The following is a 24,683-nucleotide window of genomic DNA, read 5'->3' as shown; positions in this document are numbered from 1 at the left end:
TCACTGTTGGCAATACGTAACAAGCTCTTCAAGGTGCCTGTGGAAGTCCCTATCACTATAGTTAAGCTGAGGAGCCAACAAACCCACCACTTTTTCTTGGGTGAAGGGTGTGTGTGTATGTGTGTGTGTAAAGATGATACCAAAACAGCTTCTTCTAGGCAAATCTTCCGCACAACATCCACTACTTTTTTCAACTTTCTTTACCCTTTGTATCATTACAGTGTGTTCAAGAGACTTTTGGCCACTTTCTTTTTAAATTCTGCATTTAATCTAGCATGTACTTTGGAAGGTAGCACCTGTTAGATCTGGTACTTCGAACAAAATTTGCATTTTAGCCAGTTATTACACTATAGATATGCCAGTTATTACACTCTAGCTGTAGAGAATATCCTGTAGTTTTCCCGACATACTATCAAAGCTGTTTTTATATCCTGAATTCAAACAAAGAAAAATGTATACACACACACGTGCACACACACACACAAACGTATATTGATAGATATCACACATGACATATTCATTAGATTTAAAATTAGAAAACACAGACAATTTTACAATAAAAGATGAAATCAGATGCTTCTATAATCCATCTTCCAGGAAAATCTGCTCTGAATATTTTATTTTGCTTTATTTACAGTAATAGACTCCCTTTCACTGCCCTTAACTATCTGAGTTCTCTGCCCCCCTTCCTTACTTTATACATGATGGTGTAATTTCCTATCTGTAAATAACACCCTTTATTTTAATTTTAATGGCAGCATGTGTTCTATTTTATTACTTTATTAATTTTCCCTTCACTCATCCTCTACCATTAATATTTGGGTGGGGTTTGTGTTTCTATATTACACTACACCACTGTGAACAAATCGTATGTGTACATTTATATTGATATATTTATTTTCAGCAACCACAATAATCCTGCCTCTTTTGGCATGCATTTGCATTTTAATAGGTATTAAGCCTTAAGCCAAAGGCACACATTTCTAAAATAGAATTTCATGTATCAGTTAGTGGAAAAGGAATATATTTGGGGGACATATTATTCCTTTCTGTTCCTCAAGAAATCTTAGTAATGAGACAATTGCCTGCAACTGCCTACTCACAAATCTGAGTCAAATTATATGTGTTATTTATATGATAAGCCCCCTTAATTATTAATATTTTGGCAAACAATCTAAAACCAAGGCTCTTTCTAAAAATATCCATTTGCAGGGATCCACAGCAATTCTAAATGCTTATGTAAAATTCACTTAAATTTCTCACGTCTGCTAAATTAGGTTAGCAATCTTACCTAGCAGTCTCTCCCTGCATTACATTGATTCATTCTCCTGGATTATTTTAAAAATTGTTATCTGTCAGAGGATTATGGAATAAACTAGTAAAAACGAGGAAAAAATGGAGGTGATGCACTATATGTATGTTTTTCAACGTCTGTACAAGCTTAAAGAAAGTGTGTAGGTTCTTTTAAATTACATATATCAGGTGTTTTATCATGTTATCACTTCTACTTCTGAAGATATTCTGCACATTTTAGAGTAATACCATGATAATGCAGAACTCAAGTGCTTTTGTTTTTCTGGAAATGCACATTACAATAAGTGATTTGCATAAGAAATGATTTGCATTCTAAATGTAGATGATTTAAGGAAAGTGGCTGCACTAAGAATGTCAAGCTAGAATTCTACTCTTATCCCTTAGTTACCTTCACATTTGGCAATATACTATAGATTATACCTGCTTTAAGACTTAAAATGTAAACTTTTAGAAAGTGATGTTCTAGATTGTTCAATAAAATGCACAAAATTGTAAAATGCATTTTATTGTCAAAGGTTGAGAATTTTTAAATCAGAGTTAAACATTTTAAATGTAACCTGTTTAAAATTGATTAAAATAGCATTTTTCCCTTGAGTAAGCTTGCTTCTGTAAGTGGTTAGTTTAAAACAATGTAAATAAATAAAACAAACCAACAGCAACAGTGAATAAAACTTAAATTTCAACCATTTCTGTCATTTGCAAAAGATGATACATCTCCAGTGACATGTGCAGAAAAGACAAAATTTAGGTCATGGCAACTTTGAAAAATTATTAATTGCATAGCATTTAGAGAAACAGTATTTTACTTAATATTTTGTATAACTAAAAGGAACTCCTTGGCATAAACCTTTTAAATTATTGGAGAGAAAAAAAAATAGTGATTCTGTGCCTTTAATTTCCCTTTCTGAGCAAGGGAAGGCTGCACACCACTGACAGGCTCACTTGTTCCCGTCTTTAATGTGCAATCTGTTTTCTCCAGCGGAGGGCACTCAGTGTATCACAAACTCAAGCATTAGCACCAACAAGCTCTGAGCATCATCAGTCTCTGGAAAGCCTTCTGAATTAGACAAGGGCTGCCTCTCAGCACAGCTACAAAACACTTTAAACCTGACCAGCTAAATGGATAAACCTAGCCTGCATAGCTTTTAAACTGGGGTCTCATACAGCACAGGAGGCCTACTTGCTTCAAGAACTGAAAATCCAGAGGATGAATTGCTTTATCTGGGAATGGCAAAAGCCAGCACAATAAGGAATGCCAGGTATTCTGAAGATTTTCTTTTTTTCCTCTCTTTTTACGGAGAAGTTGGTTACCTCCGAGATGGGCTGTAGCTCTTTTGCACAGATTGCCAATTACTGCTGATGGGTCTCTGGTGAATTACACAATGGTCCTCAGAGCCTAGAGGCCCTCCCCCCTCCCTATCCCCCCAACGGCTTCCTTTTCCCTGCCCCCCTCACCATCCCACCCTGTGCTGATTTTTTTTTATATATATATATGTATATATATGTATTTTTTTTTTTTTTTTTTGCCTGTCCTCTCGGGGAAGTTTGTATGGGGCTACTAGCTCACATGCGGGATCAGAATGGTGTGAATGACAGCCGCACTGTGTCATGAAGGTGGTGGTGGTTTCCGCACAAGAGACCAAATAAGAAGAAAGCTGAGAGAGGGGGGAAACGTTTTTGGATGACAAAGGATGGGTAAGTGAACTTTTGTTGTTTTCTTCTGAGCAAAGCTGATCCTCTTGGCTTCCTATCCTCAGTCGTGGCATTAGCAGATAAAAGACGGGGAAACAGGCAAAGAGCAGCAGCCTCTGAGTTTGCCAGTTGATTCACTATACTTGCTATTATATTTTTAGATCATTTTCCTTTTTGCAGTGTTGTTTTTTTTTTTTTTTTTAAATCTGTAAATGCACAACACGAACTTAAACAGACTCTAGAGAAATATCTTTAAGACTGTCTCTGCTGTCTGCGCATCCACAGCTTGGGAATTGAGCATGAGATAAATATTGTGTTTGCTTCTATTTCTTGATGATATTAACGAGGCTTATGTTTCTGGTAGCTGTCACGATGACTATTAACACTTTGCTGCGTGTGTGTAGGGGTGGGGTCCTTACTTTATCAGAGGTTGCACACGGGTTTGTTTTATCTTTGAAGCTGGATTCTGAACACAGCTTCCGAATTTCCAGCAGTCATTTGCCAGTCTTATTTTTTCAAGTGTGACTGGCTTCCCCCCCCCGCCCCCCTTTCTCCTGTCTGGAAGAGCTGGAATGTATTTCAATGAGTCTGTAGCTGGCAAGAGGACAGACAGCAAGATCGGGTTTTAAATTAAAAAAAAAAAAAAAAACAAAAACAAAAAACCAAAAACTTAACTGAGAAGAAGGATGGGTTTTAGATCAGGGATTTGGTTGATTGCCTCTTGGTTAAAATTTTAAAAATTTAAGGAAAAAAAAAAAGAAACTGCAACACACGGTAGTGGTTTCTTTTTTTTCTCTCCATTAAGAAATAATAAATCTACTGTTGACAGAGGAAAGAAGTCCCTTAACATGCAATGACTTGGAAATGCAGTGTAAGTGCCAATAGATTGTAACTTCGCAGGCTTTCTGAAGTTAATTGAGGTTGGGGAGAAAAAAGTCAGTGAGAAATGAGCAGAGATCAGGCTGATGTGGAGAAAAATAGTAGTTGGCTGCTTCTTTCCTTGCTTATCTTTCGAATTTGCAAAAGCAACTCTGTTTAAAATAACGACAAAGTAATACTACACAATATTTTTTGCTTTTTAGGCAAATATTTAATAAGAATTTTGACAGTCTTAACTTTGGAGTGTTCTCCGTTAATGAGTGTTTAGATGTCTTAGCTCCTGTATCATTGGGTAGGGAGCCACAGTGTGCAACAATCTATGCTTATTAACAACTTGAGAGCACCTCGTACTGGTATTTGTCTTCATCCAATGCTTCATTGGCTGCCTATACTAGTCTCAATGCTGTTTTTCCAGAGCTCACACATTGCGATCCTATTATACAATAAGTACACGATTCAGGCAGGGCAAACTTGGGTTACCTTGACAGCTTACTGAAGCTCTTTTGCCAAATCACAGCCTGTTTGCTCAACTAGGAAAGATGTACAGGCACCAGGTTTACTATGTCACATTTTTGACCTTACCAGAGTACATCGTACACTTCCTTTTGGTACTGTCGTTCAATACAGTGGCTAGCCAAATATTATTGTTATTAAAATGTCAGCATTCAGTGGTGAGAAAGGCTCTGTGCTTTTCAATGTTGAAATAAGTAGGAACTCCTGAAACTCAAAAAGGCTTTTCTTAGTTCTATGGGACTGTGGTGATTTGAAGATCAAGGAAGAAAAAGTGAAACCTAAGCAGCAAACATGCAACACTGAAGAAAATAATGCTCAAAATGTTAATGCATTTTCCTTAAATCAACTGTCCCATTCCTACAGTAGAGGAAATGCCCCTGTTATTGGTAAACCGGCGGTGATTTATTTTAATAGCTTCACAATGTGCATCTGTCTTTTTTTTAATATCGTAGGTTTCCATTTAATTACGCAGCTGAAAGGCATGAGTGTGGTGCTGGTGCTACTTCCTACACTGCTGCTTGTTATGCTCACGGGGGCTCAGAGAGCTTGCCCAAAGAACTGCAGATGTGATGGCAAAATTGTGTACTGTGAGTCTCATGCTTTCGCAGATATCCCTGAGAACATTTCTGGAGGGTCACAAGGCTTATCATTAAGGTTCAACAGCATTCAGAAGCTCAAATCCAATCAGTTTGCCGGCCTTAACCAGCTTATATGGCTTTATCTTGACCATAATTACATTAGCTCAGTGGATGAAGATGCATTTCAAGGGATCCGTAGACTGAAAGAATTAATTCTAAGCTCCAACAAAATTACTTATCTGCACAATAAAACATTTCACCCAGTTCCCAATCTCCGCAATCTGGACCTCTCCTACAATAAGCTTCAGACATTGCAATCTGAACAATTTAAAGGCCTTCGGAAACTCATCATTTTGCACTTGAGATCTAACTCACTAAAGACTGTACCCATAAGAGTTTTTCAAGACTGTCGGAATCTTGATTTTTTGGATTTGGGTTACAATCGTCTTCGCAGCTTGTCCCGAAATGCATTTGCTGGCCTCTTGAAGTTAAAGGAGCTCCACTTGGAGCACAACCAGTTTTCCAAGATCAACTTTGCTCATTTTCCACGTCTCTTCAACCTCCGCTCAATTTACTTACAATGGAACAGGATTCGCTCCATTAGCCAAGGTTTGACATGGACTTGGAGTTCCTTACACAACTTGGATTTATCAGGGAATGACATCCAAGGAATTGAGCCGGGCACATTTAAATGCCTCCCCAATTTACAAAAATTGAATTTGGATTCCAACAAGCTCACCAACATCTCACAGGAAACTGTCAATGCGTGGATATCATTAATATCCATCACCTTGTCTGGAAATATGTGGGAATGCAGTCGGAGCATTTGTCCTTTATTTTATTGGCTTAAGAATTTCAAAGGAAATAAGGAAAGCACCATGATATGTGCAGGACCTAAGCACATCCAGGGTGAAAAGGTTAGTGATGCAGTGGAAACATATAATATCTGTTCTGAAGTCCAGGTGGTCAACACAGAAAGGTCACACCTGGTGCCCCAAACTCCCCAGAAACCTCTGATTATCCCTAAACCTACCATCTTCAAACCTGACGTCACCCAACCCACCTTTGAAACACCAAGCCCTTCCCCAGGGTTTCAGATTCCTGGCGCAGAGCAAGAGTATGAGCATGTTTCATTTCACAAAATTATTGCAGGGAGTGTGGCTCTCTTTCTGTCAGTGGCCATGATCCTCTTGGTGATCTATGTGTCTTGGAAACGCTACCCAGCCAGCATGAAACAACTCCAGCAACACTCTCTTATGAAGAGGCGGCGGAAAAAGGCCAGAGAGTCTGAAAGACAAATGAATTCCCCTTTACAGGAGTATTATGTGGACTACAAGCCTACAAACTCTGAGACCATGGATATATCGGTTAATGGATCTGGGCCCTGCACATATACCATCTCTGGCTCCAGGGAATGTGAGGTATGAACCATGATCCTCCTAAAAGCATTTCTACTGCGGGGAAGGAGAGGTAAATGTTTGAAGCCCTAGAGGTGTCTCTAATCACTAGAAAGATTAATGACCCTTTTGCTTTTGGGTTTTGCTCAGTATGAAAGGTTACTTAATTAAATTACAACCACCAGGAAATTGACTGTTTTTTTTTTTTTTTTTAATGGTTGAAACTTGAAGGAAGTTCATTCAAGGATAAGTTGGAATAAAGCACTATGTTAAAACATCTGCTTTTTAACAATTTGTATACAGGGGTTGGACTTAAAAACACACATACAAACAAAACTCTTTTCGTTCTGAAATTTGTCTGGTTCTTGGTGTTTGACTTTTGTAATGGAGTAAAGAAGAGGGGCCAGCTTAATTTAAAAATAAAGTGAGTTTACCAAAATTCCAGAAGGTAATGAAGATTTAAACCAAAGAGCAATTTTCCCAAGGGTTGATTTTGTTGTAAATTTTTAGTTTGAATGAAAGCATGCAACAGGGATCTTACACCCATGTTACTTGCCATTTAGTTATTATACCAGCATAGAGAATGTCAGAGGCCTACTGTGTAATTGTATCAGGCTCCTAAGGTGTCTTTTATTTTTTCCTTCTTTCCTACTTTCTTTCACTCCTTCCTTTCCTTCCCTTTTCTTCTTTCCTTTTTTTTTTTTTTTTTTTTTTTGTTTTTTTTTTGTTTTTTAATTACTGGGTTATAGATCTGATTTAAAAGGTTTCTATGCACTGGCTATTTGTGTTTAATAAGAATGAAACTTCAATTCCATGCTTTGGCTTTGTCCCTGGTAACTAAAATCAGGTCACAATTTTGTGGATGATTTAGCAATGACAAAATGGCAGTCATAGCAAGGACTGTTTGTCAGTATTGCTGTCATCCCCAAAAGAAATGATATGTATTCTTGAAGTAAGTGATACAAATATTCATAAATAAAAGGGGAGAGGTTTGAGTTCTGGGTATTCTCCCTTTCTGTAACAGCCTCAAATAAAGGCATACCTTCCATGTTATATTATTTTTGTTTTTATAAGAATAAATTTGGACCCGGTTTCTGATTATTTAATTTTAAAGATCACTTACAGGAACATGTTAATGAGTAGACACATAGTCACAAATTTCAAACTTGTCAATAAATAATACAGTATGTAGATTGTTCTTTTCTTGGTAAAGTTGATCATTATGTGCAAAGACTGACTACCAAGGCCTTGTTGCTGGAAGAAACTAGTGAAGAGAGGTTAAAGTCTGGGAATATAATGTTTTAGTATCTGATTTTAGATGATTACGCTTTCAAAAGACAGTTTTAATGAGTATTTAAAGATGTTGCCCTTTCTAATGCTAGTTAACAGTTGGAAAATATAATTTGCTCTTTGATAGTGTATACTCCAATTTTTCCATAGTCCTAACTGCAAATGCTAATGAAAATGTTTTCAGACAAAGCACTGAATTTGAAATAATCTCTAACTCAGTACAATTTGGACTATTGAACTGTTCTTCAAAGAGTTCATTTTCGCCTTTTTTGTGTATCATTGAAAATAAGAGAAGTAATCCCAGATAATAAATTCCTAAAAGGAAACTGTATAAGCAATTGCCCTTAAAAATTAAAGAGAATAAAAGATTTTCTATAAAAGTCTAACAAGGCTTTATGTTTTTATTGCAGGCCCACAATTATAAAATATACTTGAATATTAGTAACACAAGTTCATCATATTTTATTCTGGGTTCTCCTTATATTTTGTGATCCTCTTAAAGGCTGGTAACATAAAAAGTAAAGAAAAATCTAGATGCATTAATTCATTTTCTCTTGACATTTGGAGTAGAATGATGATTTTTATTTTTGAGAATCACCAAGAAGAAAGAAACATTCTTAAAGAACCAGGACTTGAGAGCCGGGGTTCTAAAACTTTTCCAGAGATCTTAAGTTTCACAGATTATTGCATCAAAAACCCTAGGCATTACCATGATAGAAACAAATTTAAAAGATGGTTCATTTAATTAAAACGTGTATTTAAAAACACATTTTGATATTGTATGTGTTATATAGATTGACATTTAATGTCATGAAATTGCACTAGTATTGTTGGAAATGAATGTGTTGTTAAGGCATTAAATAATGAAGAATGTAATTAAATATTGTAATAATTCTGTTGAGTCAAAATGGAATCCTTACTGAAGTAGCTCAAACTTTCTGTGGCCTAAAACATGGAAATTAGAAGGCTATACATTTAAGATCATATGTCCATTTAGGATGGGGGGGGGTTGCTATAAAACTACATTTAAATGAATGTCAACTTGTTTTAAAACAAAAACATACAAAACAAACATTGCAGGGGTCACCCCATTTTTTGACAGAATGTTTGCTGTATTACAGTTATAGGTAGATATAAAGAATGAGGAAAAGCAAACTCTTAGAAATTGTTATACAGAAAGCCCTAATTACTTCCTACTTCTTTGTCACTCAGTAAAATTTCTCCTGTTGAGAAATATTCCTTTGGACAAAATTTCTCTACAAAATAGAGTCAAGAGAGGGCAGTGATTTGCCTAAGTTTACAATGTTTTTGGAATAGTAGAAGTATGCTGAATTTTAACCTGGCATTGTTTCATAAGTCTCATACATCACTAGTTTAGCAGAGAACCATTAATATATTTATAAGACATTTTTTGTGAGGTAGGTTTTTTTAAAAAAAATATTCAAAACACCAAACTCTACCCAATAAAGCCATAAATATTTAATTGGGAAACTTAGCACCAAATGCTAATTTTCGAAGATAGTGCCTTGAAGAAATAAAAATTGCATTAAATTTAAAATTCTACTTTCCACCTAACTTTATATTCAGTTACCATTACCTAAATAGGGTTACAAGATCCATTTTGTTTGTTTTTTTTGAGAGGATTTTTTTTTTTTAAATTGAGATTATTGATTATATTGGTGTTTGTGAACTTCCATACAAATATAGCATGCAATTTTCAAATTAAAGAATTTTGTCATTATGTTTTGCACCTTTTAATTCTGAAAAGTCTATGTGCACATACCATACTGATAAAATGAGGGATAATATTTTAATAACTTGGGCAGTAAAAATTGTTCGTATCTATAAAAGAGAAATAGAGTAGTTATGAGTAATTAATATGATATCTAGCACAAGTATAAGGGATACATACATCTCAATCATCATACTTTGAGTGGATCAGTGTGCTTGGTTGAACTGAATCATTCACTTTGTTCTCAATAGGTACTCAGAAAAGAGAATTTAAAGCCAAAATGATACAGCTTTTCCTAAAACTGTAAGGTGTTACTATAAATAGACAAAATGCAAATATTTACTTTTAAAAATAGCTTGTGTAGCTTGGCATAATGTTATCTCATTAAAAAATACGATCAGGGCTATAAAGTTGCTTCATTCTGCATATCAAATGTTTCCTTCGAAATTTTAAAGAACAAAATTTTGAATTTCTAGTTCTTCTAGAATTTGTTTCATCAACTGAAAATAACAAGGGCCTTTATATATTAGACAATGTGAATACAGGACCAGAAAGAACATTTGTAGTGTGGTTTGTACATTTAAAAAAATTAAATTGGTAAAAACTTAAAATGAATGAATGTAGTCTCTAAAGAGACTCTCCATCCAAAGTGTTTCAATAGTGAAGTAATTGAAATATAAAGTTTAATGATCCCATAGTGCTAACAGTGCTGCTATTAGGAAAATAGCAGTAAAGGTGACATTATAGGTGTATATTTTCCGAATATTTAATATTTTTGTTACTTTATTCAAAATTGAGTAAAATTAAAAAAAAAATACTGGTTTTCAGTTCGGGTTATATAATTTCTTTCACTGTTATGTAGAGGGTGGTATAAACCATTTCTAACAACTTATATTTATTGACTATGTTAGGTCAGGTTCAAACAGTTGGCATAGAGTAGACCATTAACTTCTTCTCACACTTTAGATATTTGATATTTTGCAGTGTACTAAGTGAATTTCCAAGGACTACTAAGCAAAATGTATGTACGAAGACGATTCTAAGGAAAGCAGACCCAGTTACCTTGAGTTTAATTAATGGTTTATCAACATAAAGCTATAGAAAATAAACTATTTAGGTGGCTGACTACAACTGTGTCATGATACAGTGTTATAATTGAAACTGTATTTGTATATTAAATAGAATGTGTGTGTGTTTGTATATGAGTTTATCCATGTATGTATGTCTGTATGTGTGTGTGTGTGTGTGTTGAGAGACAGAATATAAACATTTTTCCATCAGAATTAATGTCCATCAAAATTAATTAAATTTTGTTACTACAATTTAAATTATTAGTAACAAAAATTTGAGGTCAAAATTACCAAGATTTGTTTTAGTTAGGAATATGGTCCTTAAGGTAAATGTATTACCATGTCTAAATGTTTAAGTGTCGTCAGGCGTGGTGGCTCATGCCTGTAATCCCAGTACTTTGGGAGGCCAAGGAGGGTGGATTACTTGAGGTCAGGAGTTTGAGACCAGTCTGGCTAACATGGTGAAAACCTGTCTCTACTGAAAATAACAAAAATTAGCTGGTCATGGTGGTGCATGCCTACAATCTCAGTTACTAGGGAGGTTGAGGCAAGAGAATCGCTTGAACCCAGGAGGTGGAGGATGCAGTGCAAGATCACACTACTGCACTGCTGCCTGGGTGACAGAGCAAGACTCCATCTCAAAATAAATAAATAAACAAAATATAAATTATAAGTGTCTTACATCTATGTAGTCTAAAATTCTTTTTTAAAAAACAAAATTTAACATATAGTCAAGTCTGTATTTATACTACATATTGTCATTTTTTGTGTTACTTTAGACTTGTCACTTCATTTCTCTGTGACGTGTCACTCAAACGAGTGACTCAGCTGGCACAGTGTTTCCCAACACAAAGCAATTCCTAGATTAGCATAAAATTTGTAAAATCTCAATGGTCATTCTCAGAACTAAAAATGCAGGATGAGCTATGGAGAAAAAGACTGAGCTACTTCCATTCATTTGTCAATGAGAAAAGAAAGAGCTTCTTCAGTTACTAAAAACTGGGGTGCCCAGGTGAGCAGCCACACAATTTCTTTATGCTTGAGGGGAAAATATGTACCCCACATACAAACATGTGAGCACATGAGTGCACGCTCCCACACACATATATGTCTTTGAAATTCTGCTAAGTAACTAGATATTTTGAAAGCACTTAAAACTATGTCCGCTTTTTAAAAAAATCGATTGTCTGAATTAGGTCCAATTAAAATCTATTTGTGAATAGAGTTTTCATTAGAATTCACAAATGGTAGTGGTGAAGAGTGACAGCTGCCAAAAAAAGGACCGACATAGCTAATTTAGGAAAGATTTTAAACTGACAATAAATGACCCTTTTTTTTTTTTTCTAGAATTAGTTGGTATTAGCATCTCACCGACAAGGTTTTAATAAATGATTGCTCTCTAAGACTCTAAGCTGAGAAGTCTACGGTCTTAAGAATGTGTAGCTTTTGACACACCCCAATAATATCCACAGGATGCCACAATTTCCTTCGTGAGACCTTTCTATGTTTATAAAATGTAATCAACCCTAGTTCTTCTCAGGAATTGCGTTTAGAGATAGTTTTATGCTTTAGGAGTTGCTCAGTAATATTTTCACTGGGGACTTGGTGACTCATCTGAATTTTCATGTCTCTAGAGTTTCATGATTCACTAAATCAAAGCGAAGCAGAAGCAACCTGTATATCACTAGACACTGAGAGTTTTGAAAAACTAGTTATGTCTTTTGATCAGTGAAAAGCATGAAGTGATATTGAATATGTTTTAAAAATTAAAATTGCTTTTTATAGTACCAGAAGAACCATCATTCACTGAGTCAGTTTAATAAAATCTCAATATTCATGAAAGGAAAAAGAAATTACAGGACTATTTTTCTCATGCACTCCATAAGCCATTAAAATTGTAACTGTAAGGTAGGAAAGGTTGAGAAAAAAAAGCACAGTATTTCCCAAGGTATCAGAACAATTGGTTTTTTAAATACACATCTGCTAGAAGCTGCTAGATAAGTTCAAAGACTATGTATTTAAACTCCTGCTAAAGAGTTTAAAAATAATGCTTTCACTGCCAAGAGAAATTAAAGTCTAAACAAACATAACCACGGAAAATTAGTCCTTTACAAGGGAGGCCAGGTAATATGGTACACCTATAGTCCCAGTTACTTGTGAGGCTAAGGTAGTAAGATTGCTTAAAGCCAAAAGTTCTAGGTTGTCCTGAGCAGTGTTTGAGCCTGTGAATAGCCTCTGTGCTCCAACCTGGGCAAAACTTAGGGGCTGTCTCTAAAACTTACAAATAAAAATATATGAAAGGTAAGACCTTAAATTTACTTACATAAAGTTTGTAAACTTAAGTTTGGGGAATGAAATGATAGCAAAGTCATTTGATTTAATGTCATAAAGTTTGACCTTAAGTCAAATCTATACATTATAATATTGCAAACATAAGTTTGGGGAATGAAATGACAGCAAAGCTGATACATATTAATAAAATATTTAAAAATGGTGAAAATGTAAGAAATTCAGAAAAAAATATGAGGAAGCATGATTAAAAGGAAAACCCTGAACACAAACTTTAAACTATTAGTATATTTTATTTCCATATGCAACAATTATAATAAATGACATTACCTTATTATGTATTTGCTTAAAATAAGTTAGCAAATGTGCTTAAAATAAATGCATATGAGCAAATATATAACTCAATAAGGTTATGGCATTTAGCATTATTGTTTGTACATGGAAATAAAATATACTAATATTTTAATGTTATATTAATGAAAAAATATAAATATCAAAGTAACTTTGAAATATTTCATTTAAACAGCTATATACAATTAAACACTCATGTATCTTCTATAAATATTTCTAAGATACTAACATGTATATTGAATACAGATGGTATTGCTTTTGAATACAGACAGATAATTGCTTTTTAGTAAACACAGTTCTGTATTAACTTATCCAGTTTATATGAATTGTCTCAAAATTAAATATTTGTGGAAGATACATAAAAAGGAATTTAATGACAGAAATTTTTTATTTCCTCTCTCATTGCCTCAATTTGGTATGACTGTTTTCCAAATTTGGGGATGTCCACATACCATAACTTGTGAGGTATGTTGTCTTCTTTACCTAGTTTTTCATCTCTTTGTTTACTGAATGCAGACCTCAGAGAAAAGTGGAAAAATGCAATCATTACCTCTAGCAAGAAGAATCACTTTTTCCATTTTTTTTTTAAACACAAGTTCTTCTAGCGGAAGTAATTAAGGTATAGTAAACATTTTGACTGCAGGTTTTAAAATACAATGGTCAGGTATAGGGTAACTATAATGTCAAAACTTATGACACATAATTTTTACTTTTACCTACATTTTAATGGATCAAGTCTTCAAATATCATTGATTTTAAACCAAAAAATGAATAAATTTTTAACAAACAGATAAACTAAGATAAACATGGATGAGTTGTTTAAGAGAATTCACTATATTTTTAGGATCTAAATAAGCAATATATGCTTCAAAATAGGAATATATACAGTTATGATTTGATTCTATTTGGGCTAAATTTTTAAACTTAAAGCAAAATTACATAGACACTAATTTTGGAGTAGCAAAAAATATACCAAAAAATGCCTGCAAATGTTCTTTTATTTTGGAAGGACAGTGCTACTTAATTCATATTCACTGTATATTTTTCACTTTCAAAGTATAACAATTGTTGTTTAGTTGCCTTCTCTTAAAGTAAAATGTCATTAGGTAAAGCCTTGAAATTGTGATGATTTTATTGAGACAAATAGAAACAGTCTTTGGGTATAAATTCTAAATTTGCATTTCAATTATTCCCTCCTTCCTCAAGCCACATTAACTGAAACATACATTCTTTCACTTGCTCTTGAAGATCTAAATATTTGAGGTGTTAAATTATTAAAAGTTGATTCCTTATTTCCTTTCACTGACTCATATTAAATACATTTATTTTCAAATGACACCTTAAAAATATGTTTGTTTGTTTCATCATAAATTTCATCATGATGCATTCATTTCACTATTAAGTGCTTTGATATTTACAGTCATAAATTGATACCACTCTTGTCAATTGTTCCTAATAAGACTTAAAGAAACAATGGAAATACACATTAATTAGGTTTGAGTCTTTTTTAGTATGGTCACCATAGATGAAAAAAATGATATTTTCTTCTCTGTTTATAGCTCTGTAAAAGTAATAGCAGAGAGGTCAGCCTTGAAGTACTTTAGGTTGATGGTCAAACCACAACATGGACAAATATTGCCTTGGTCCAGTGGTTAGATCAAGGGGTGAAAAAGAGGTCTTAGATTTGAAGTGGACTCACTTTACTTCTTTAATATTGGACAAGTAAATATATATCTGACCTTTCTGTGATATAATTTTTTCATCTATTGAACTAGGATAATAACTTTCCAAGTAACTTGTTAAAATGATTAATGAGGTACTATTCAAAAACCACTCTGAACTCTGCCATTAAAAGCTTCAGTGTAAATATGAATGATTATTAACCATAAGCCCTATTGTTTACTGAAAAATGCAAAATACAATGTAGCTGTATTATTTTCATTGTTATTATTAGTTACAATGATGGTTATAATACTCCCTGATGTAGAAACAAGTGTTGTGGTTACATTTTTACTAAAGTGAATAATAAACATGACCTTTCTGTCCCTTGTCTGAGCTGTAATTTAGTTTGGGTACCAGAGCTGGCAATATTTAATAATACCCCAGGATTTGTAAAATACTCCCTTGACCGAACATTTTATTCACCTTGCAAAGAAAGCAGCATTTATAATTATTTTGTTGTTACTATGTCTAAAGAAGAAAGGAGTTAGAGAAACAATTTATAAATTCTCGATCTTATCAGATATCATACTTCAGTTCATTTTAACAAGCAGAACAGTTTGTTTGTTTGTTTTTTGGCTTTTTTTTTTTTTTTTTTTTTTTTTTTGATACAGAGTCTCACTCTGTTGCCCAGGCTAGAGTGCAATTGTGCCATCTCAGCTCACTGAAACCTCCACCTCCCGGGTTCAAGCGATTCTCCTGCCTCAGCCTCCTGAGTAGCTGGGATTCCAGGCATGTGCTACCATGCCTGGCTAGTTTTTGTGTTTTTAGTAGAGGCAGGGTTTCACCATGTTGGCCAGGCTGGTCTTGAACTCCTGACCTCAGGCGATCTGCCCGCCCTGGCCTCCCAAAGTGCTGGGATTAGAGGTGTGAGCCACTGTGGCCGGCCTTGGAAACAGTTTTTTCATTCCCCAGGTGTTTATGCATCACACATGACAAGTGGGAGTTTTCAGCAATACATTAAATATTCCTTTTGAATTCAGAAGTTATTAGTAAGTGATTTAAAGAAGAATTGATATGGCTTTAGGGCATATATATGTATGTTATATATAATTTAATAATTTGTACATAAGTATTTATATTGGTTAAGTATAAGCTCTTATATTTGTAGAAATATGTATTGCATCGTTCTTATTATTGTCCCCATAGTGAAATATATTTTAAACTGAATCACATTTCTTTCTAAGTTTTTCAATGGAATATTTCTCATGACATGATTGTGTGCTATGAAATAGGAGAGGGCACCACTGACAAAAAAAAAAAAAAAAAAAAAAAAAAACCCATAAAGACAAAATAGTAATGTTACATTTGCTTGAGGAGACAAATGATTTTCTTTGTCACTGGTAAAGCATAATTATTCCAATGAGGGGATTCTGCCAGTGGTTGAGTATATCTATTTTGATTATGTACCATGGAACTAGGGAATAACATGGTTTGGGTTCTCCCTGTGAGATGGATCAGAGTTAAAATGGCATTAATCAGTTGTCCTCCACGAGCCCTTCCTCTGACTGGAGGATCACAGGGATGTTTTGGATCTCCAAGAAATTAGTGTCACTTCAGGGTTTGTGCGGAGTAATCCCCAAAAAGTCTGATTACTTCACATTCCCGAATACACAGTCACTTTAGAAAATAGTTATAGATCTCGCTGGAGAAGGCTGGGGGAAAGTTTAACAGCATACATTTTTCATAGTATAGCAGGGTCTTTCCTCAAGGGGACCTGTATGCCTTTTCATTCAGTGGATTCTGGGTCTGTAAACTGACTCAAGTCTGGGAATTGATTATGGGATCATGACTCTTTTGGTGATTCACATTAGACTTCTGTTCACTTGAGCTAGAACTCTTCCACTTATGCAGATCAAGTATGAATTCAATGGATTTCTACGTACTTCTCTTCTAGGGACACCATGATCCACTAGTCAGCATCATAGATCTTTTTTGAGTCAGGGTATTCGGATCACTGCTTTGACTTTGCTATCATCATGGTAACCATGCTCACCTTGTCTTTGGTGATTAAGTTCTGACACCAGGTCCATGCCACTCTGGAATTCCATTTTGTTCATTGCACTTAGGGATTCCAATTTGATAGTAGCTGTTTGCTCTGTAACTTCTGAACCACAGAGAACAAATATTCTCAACCACTTTTTCCTCTCTCACCTTTGGGACATGGCGTGTAGTGTTCTAATTAGAATTTCTTTTCTTTTATCTTTTTTTTTTTTTAATTTCTGAGAAATGTTGCTTAGATGTCAATCTTGAAACTTGAGAGGTAAGGGAATTTAAAATTTAAATATAATTTTTTAACTTTTGCAAATCATAATCTCTTTGGTTCTCTGACAACTCACAGTGTGGCTTTTCCCAAATGACTGGAGGATAAGAGATGATTTAAAATAATGTGTTGCCCCTTTACCTTTGGTATAACGTCTTCCTTTGGAATATGTATATGATTCTCCAACAAAACATGAAGATTGACAAGGAATCCTTGGGCTAGAAAGAAGATAGCATTCATTCTCTTTCTCACTGAGTTTTTTTACTAAAAATTTATTGAAACAGATTATATAATTAATTATATAAGCAAATATATGATTTTATCCTACAATGTTTGACTATTTCTACTCTAATTATACTAAACAATTAGAAAGATACAGGTTATTCTGAGATATGAACAAGTATAATTTTGTGGATTAACATGATACATTTTAATTTCCATTATTTTCTAGTTATAAAGTAAATGAATGCTTTTTAAGAAAACATTGAAAACATAAAGTTATTTATAAAAATAATCAAAATAATTATCAACAAGTTCCACTATGCAGAGGTAATACTTAAAATTCTGGCACATAAATTCTATCATATGCACAGGTATGTGACTGTGGCTATTAGAGAAAATTAATTTCATATTAGAAACTGTATGTATATGATTGCCTAGTATTACTTTAAAGTTCACACTTTATTATGAATAGGAATGCTTTTAAAAACATAATTTTTGAAAGTATATTCCTAAGATGTGTCATTTTTTTTACTTATGCCTCCCTTTTTTGTTGAACATTTGCGATGGTTCATTTCACTGTCACAAAAATGTCTTAAATTACCTCATCATATTGATAGATTCCTACAAAAGAAAATACAAGGCCAGAAAGAATAAAAAATGTAATCTACTTAACACATTGCCAAAATTACTCTCTCAAAAACGTAACTTTTTATATTTTTTATCTTACCACATGCATTGTGTAGGAGTTCCTATTTTTCCACGTATACCCCTAACATTATTTATTATCTCTTTTTTTTTTTTTTAACAATTTGACAGGTTATTTTTTAGCATGTAATGTTTACATGTTTGACGTTAGTGTAGTAGAACCTTTTTTTCGCATTTTGTGTTACTGGATTTCTTATTTTGAAGTGTGGAATATAAACAGTCTTTGAGGTCAACAATAATAACGTTATTCATTATGTTTTCTTACACTGCTTTTACTTTAAAAATGTCTTTCTCATCCTGTGTATGCTAAATATTTACTATGTTTTAATAATTTCCTCTATAGGTTTATTTTTACTTTTAATTCTTAACCTATCTGAAACATACTTTAGCGTATCCATGTAAAATAGAGAACTAGTTTTTTTCCTGCTAAAACATTATAATTCTCTCTGTATATATTACTTAATAATAATGTAAAATTTTAATATATCCAGGTCATTTTTGTGCTTTCTATATTCCACTCAAGGATTCACTCTTTTTTACAATGTAAGAACCATATTTTCAAATGCTATTATAGTTTACAATATATTTTACATTTTATAAATAAGTATTCTTGCTCCAACCACTAAATTCCACATCTACTAAAAAAGAATTGTCATATTTTTTCTTTACCATTTCTATTTGAAATGAGATTTTTGCATCTCTCTCTCTTCCCTGAACACATGTATTTGGTATTTTGACTAGAATTATGTGAATCTATGAAACAATTTGGAAATAATTGAATCTCTGCATCTTTCAAAAGGAAATATTATAAAAAGTATTGTTATAGAGCTCGATTTATGTCATTCCTTTCTGTGTCCCCTTTAAAGAGTGTTCATTTGATTCATTTTAAAATTCTAATACAGACTTGATAATGCACGTGTATTTATGTCCATATTTATAAGCATCCATATTTTGAATATATACATTCATTTTAGTATAATTTTTTAAAAATTTCAATTCAAAAATAATTTTGCAAAACAGAGTGTTTATCTTCTCTTTTAAATAGTTACATTTCTTATTTATTATACTTCTACATATGATGAGGAAATCTTCTAGAATGACATTATATGACTATGGTGATTTGGAGCAACTTTTTTTGTTTCTAACTTTAATTTGACTTCTGTATTTTGGTCCACTTCATTTATTTATTCAACAAAATTATATTGTGTACCTATACGAGTATGTGGTAACACTGGACTCAGTGCTATTTTTAAACTAGGAAAACACTGTTTTTTAACAAAATCTTATTTATCACAATTATCATATAGTCTCATTTATAAAAATTAACAATTATTAGGACAGACACTAAATTTATTGAATGAATTTCTAGCTTTTTTTTGGTGAGGAATATCTTTTTTCCTATACTTTGGTTTTTGATTTTATGAATTTTATATATATTATTTCATAATATTAAATGTGATTTGTATTTCTGGAATAAATTATGGTTGTTCTTTCATTCTTTTCCAGATCAGCTCATATTGAGCTCACTTTGATTTGTAATTTACAATTATCTCTTAAATAAAAAGAGATCTCAATATTATGTTCTTTATTAGTAGAGTTATATTTAATAATTTGTCTTTTTCTAGCTCTAAAATCATTGAAATAATGTAGAAATTCTTTTCTCTTGAAATGTACAAAATATTCATGAAAATTTGCCTTTGTAGAACCCCTTTTGGATATAATGCTGAGAAAAAAATATAAATTTTATTCAGATTTTTCTTTTATGTCTGTGAAGCAGAATGTTAAACTATAGTTTCTTACAAAATCCACATTTCGTTGAAAATTTAGCATGTATAACAAATTGTTTATGTAATAATTATCCTTAAACATCTTCTCTAGTCATATATTTGTTCATTCAATTACTATAGACCATTGCGCTACAAACTATAAATAAGGGATGTCAGCTCCTTGAGTCTGTATTCTTATAAACAGAATAAAATTGTTAGATCATTAGATGTAATTTTTCCCTAAGATTGTAAATGCCCTAAAGTTCTGTTTCATTAATTGATTCTTGTTTATAATGGCTAAAGATCTACATACAGATTTATTGACTTTTTTCAAAGAACTAGTGGAGAATTACCTTCAAATTAAAGGAAATTATATCAATGTTCTACTTCCCAGGGTATAATACTGCCAATGTCTGTATGATTCCTCCATCCAATACTCTCTGACATTAAGTAATTTTACCTTATCAGTTACCTTTCACTTTTTTATGTAGTCAAATTATTTATTTGATCTGGATCAGAGGGCAGCAAACTATTTCTACAAATAGTAAGACAGACAATATTTTAGACTTTATGGGCCATATTGTCGATGTCATAACTACTTTGTCACTATAGTACAAAAAGCTATAGAAAACATGTAAAGGATGAATACATTTGTGTCATAGTAAAACCTATTTACAAAAAGTGGAGGCAGGTTGGTTTTAGCTTGTGTGTTAGAGTTTGCTGACCTGAATCTATATCATTTTTACAGGCTTTTAAACATACTTGAGTATTCCTACTCAAGAAAGGGTGGGGGAGGGGGGAAAGAGAGAGAGAGAGAGAGAGAAAGAGAGAGAGAGAGAGAATTTTCCTATAACTTTAAATTCTCCTCTATTACTACTCTGTCTTATACTTCCCTTTCATAGAAAATCTTTACAAAAGATTCTACCCCCGTCTACTTTTCCCCATCAATAGCTAAGTTCTTCAGCCTACTATCATGTGGCATTAGAGCCCACTATGCCATCCAAACAGCTCTAAGTTGCCACTGACTTCATTATCACCAAATTTTATAATTTAAACAAAAATTATTTGCATTACTTTGATATCTCAATAATATTTAACAGTTGGCCTTTTTTCTTTCTTTGAATGTTTTCCTCCCTTGACTTCTATACATGGGTTCATTCATTTTTCATTTAATCATGCACCTTTTCCATATCTTTGTAAGTTAAAATTCCTCTACCAAGTTTTATGTTTTTCTTATGGATACACCCTTGTGGTCTTCTCTTATTCCATCATATTCTCTCTCTCTCTCTCTCCCCCCCTTTCTTTCTGATCTCATTTACACACACAGAATACACTACCATTTATTCACTAAAATAAACATGTTATTTCTCTGTTGCTTGACCTCTTCTCTGAGTTCCCCACATGTATATACCAGCTTCTTACTTGATACCTGAATTCAGATATCTGAGACATCTTAAACTCATTTCCAAAAGTAAGCCAATATCTTTTCTCCACGTTTTTCTTCCTGGTATTTCTTGTTTTGTGAATGAAGCTATCCCTTGTGACAAGCCAGAATCTCAGGAATTATCTTTAAAGCCATCCTCACCCTCATACTCCATAAGCAAGCTATCTTGGAGTCTTATTGATTTTACCTCCTAAATATATTTCAAATTCATTCATGTCTTTCCATCTTTACTAGTGATAATTTTTGTCCTATTTAGTCCCCTTAATTCAATTCTTGTTCCATTGAATTTCTTTCTCTACTACAGGTAAGGTGCAGCTTTCAAAACAGAGGTGGATCATGTTACATCCTCCTTTATTTATTTAAAGCAATTTAGTGGAGTCCTATTGTTGATAGAATGAGAACCAAAATATAAGCTAAAAAAAAAAAACCTGAATGACCTGGCCCTGCCTTCACAGATTCTCATTTTACACTGTCTTTGCTCTACAATCTCCGATCGTGGATGACTCTACTCTCAGCACTGGCTTTATTTTGCTTTCCTCTCATTTGCATCCTCTCTCCTTTGACAATGTTTTGATGTAGGTCCGGCCCTAGATTACCATTCATCTTCATATAATGAATTCCCATTCACCAGCTCCTCAGGAAGCCATTGCAGACATCTTTGTATAGTCAAACCACCTTGTTCTATTCTTGCTCACCGATCTGAGATGTACCCAAGTTGAGATAATCCCTTCTTTTTCATAATGATTTGATTAATGTCTGCCAATACTACTTGATCTAATTTACCCAGCAGAAGGTAACATATGACTTTTTTTTTTGGACTTTATAATTCCAGTGCCTCACTCCATGTCTTATATACAATAAAAGCTTAATAAATACTTACTGAAAGAATAAATAATTACATTCCCGAATTTTACTTTTTAAAAAATTTTCTGGCTTTTAAAAATAATTAGATATCTTCTTTGAAAAGCTTCTTTATAAATTTTTATTTCAAAATATTTATAAATTTATATCACTAAAGTTCAACACTATAGATTAACTTTATGGTATAGAGTTTGTGTGGCCCAGTTTTTTAATATAAAATTTTTCTCTCATACTTTTGTTCATTAATATGCCATTTTATTACATGTTTATGTTCAAAATGATAAAATATATAAGAGCAAAAATTTAAAAAATTTATGTAACTTTTATGATCTTTTTTCTAAAACAATTGTGTATGCATTTTTATTACACAAAAATAATAATGTAAGCAAATTGCTTATAATCTGCCATTTTTGCTTACTGTCTTGTGAATATCTTTATATATCAGTAAGCATTCATCTACATATATTTTTAGTCAGTGAATAATATTAATTTATTTTACATGAGTTTCAATTCTCTTTTGGTAGTGTTTTCAATATTTTCAGGAAAAGCAAATTTAGGATGATAATGTTTGCACTTAGGTCATTTCTGATATACTTAATGATTAACAATTTATAGTGATATTTCAATTCATTTTCTCACCTCAACATTTAAATTTTTTTTGCAGCGATTTATCCTAATTGAGATCAAATGATATTTTATTGTTCTATTAATATTCACCCCCAGTGTGATTACTAGTGACACATGCAATTTCTTACATTTGACATTTGTATATTTTAATTTCTGTATTTTATGTTCATTTTCTTTGCCTATTCATAATTTTATTAACTTATAATCGGTTTTAAGTAGTTTATAAATCCTTTAGCTTCTATAAACATTGCAAATTGTTCAGAGCTTGCCATTCGGCTTTTATCTATTTTAGGTGGGATTTGATTGTGTGATTAGAAAATTAATTTCATTTATATATAAATTATTCTATATTTTATTTTATTGTTTCTGTCTTTATTGTATGGTACAAAGATTCTCTGAAAAAAATAGTAAATAACTTTTCACTTTAATTTCTTCTAATAGTCTCATGCTTTTTATTTGCATTAATTCAATTAACTTTTTATTGTCAAGCATTTTACCTAGTTCCCCAATTTCATGTCACTTAATTACAACTACAAAATTTTATATTTAAATTGTAAATCATTAAGTAGTTACTTATGGATACATACATTAACATTTTATGCATTGTATTTATATGTTATGCGTATGGACCATGTATTCATATATATGTTTTCATATATACAAATATATATGAAAACACCTGTGCTTCTATTACAATTTTTATTTTACTGGTGCTTTTGGCATACTGTTTAATCTAAAAGATTAAATTATGTTTAATTACTCTGGTTTAAAAATATATTTGGGGTATTATTTTCATCCAGTTTTTATATTTAGTTATAAAATGATATATATACATATATAAAATTATATATAATTATATTGATGAGTGGTTCTTTCCCACTATCTTTGTCTTCTATTGCCTTTTATCGTCTCCAGAACCATATTCTAGAAATAAATCATGTTAACTCTTTGTTCTGTTTTCTTCTGGATACTTTCTGTACTTATATGAATGAATATTTTCTTCTCAAAAAATATTATACTAGCTATACTGATCTAAATTCTGTTTGTATGCTTCTGGAATTATTTGTTTCACTCAATATATCTTGGACATTTTCTCATTATAGTAAATAAAGATCTACCTCTTTGTTTTTAATTTATTAAAATGATTCTCTAGTGGTAGACAAGTGAGATGTTTAGGATATTGAGATTAACTTTAGAATTATTATGTCAGTACCCTAATAAAGTGTCTTTGATACATTTAATTGGAATTGCGTTATTTTTTTTTAAGTAATCTGGAGTGAATGATTATCTTTTAAATTCTTAATCTTTCATTTTGAAATATGATAAGGCTCTATTTACTTATGTTGATTTTTATTTATAAGTCAAGTGTGCAGGAGAATACTACAGTGTTATGCATACAGGAGAAAATTTATTTTTAAATATATTACAGATTATTTTATGATTTTATTTCTAATATGAACATAAGTTTTCTTTTTAAATATTTTCTGATTTTTGATCTTCTGTAATACAGATTTTTTTGTTTGTATGGTTGTATGTTTAATGCACTTATTACAACCAGAAACAATATGCCAAATATTAATTCCAATTGTGCTGTTTTTTAGTTCAATAAATAATACATTTTTATTTTTTTTCCATTATTCCCTGAACACCATCCATTGTTCAAATTCACATTTTTTAAAATCAAACTTCTGAAATAATGTTGATTAATTAGGAAGCTATGAGAATGCTTAACAACTTTCTCCTCTCTTACCTCCACAATAATTCTGAGGAGGAAAAGCATTACTGTGGGGCATTCGGTCCAAGAACATGGAGCATTCAAAGTGATGGAAGACTGTTTACAACTGATAGTAAGACTCTTCTGCAGGAAGAGACTGCAGTAAAGTGGCCTGGCAGCTATCCTCAATTGAGAGTGTCTTTCTCCTGGGGAAGTAAAATTAGACATGCTAAGCTATAAAAAGAAATATCACTTTT

At 32.5% G+C, this 24,683-nt stretch overlaps 1 protein-coding gene across 1 annotated transcript; it reads left to right on the top strand.

Annotated features, from left to right (window-relative positions):
• Positions 1-2,305: 2,305 nt before the first annotated feature.
• LRRTM4 (leucine rich repeat transmembrane neuronal 4) lies at positions 2,306-14,964 on the top strand. The gene is made up of 3 exons (XM_007970074.3): positions 2,306-2,573; positions 2,859-3,009; positions 4,851-14,964. Exons 2-3 carry the CDS (start codon positions 3,006-3,008, stop codon positions 6,401-6,403), a joined length of 1,557 nt encoding a protein of 518 aa, XP_007968265.3. The 5' UTR covers positions 2,306-2,573; positions 2,859-3,005; the 3' UTR covers positions 6,404-14,964.
• Positions 14,965-24,683: the final 9,719 nt, after the last annotated feature.

Source organism: Chlorocebus sabaeus, chromosome 14, assembly GCF_047675955.1.
Source record: "Chlorocebus sabaeus isolate Y175 chromosome 14, mChlSab1.0.hap1, whole genome shotgun sequence".
NCBI classification, from domain to species: Eukaryota; Metazoa; Chordata; class Mammalia; order Primates; family Cercopithecidae; genus Chlorocebus; species Chlorocebus sabaeus.
The sequence above is the reverse complement of the archived record's forward strand: the minus strand, read 5'-3'. Positions and strand labels throughout refer to the sequence as shown.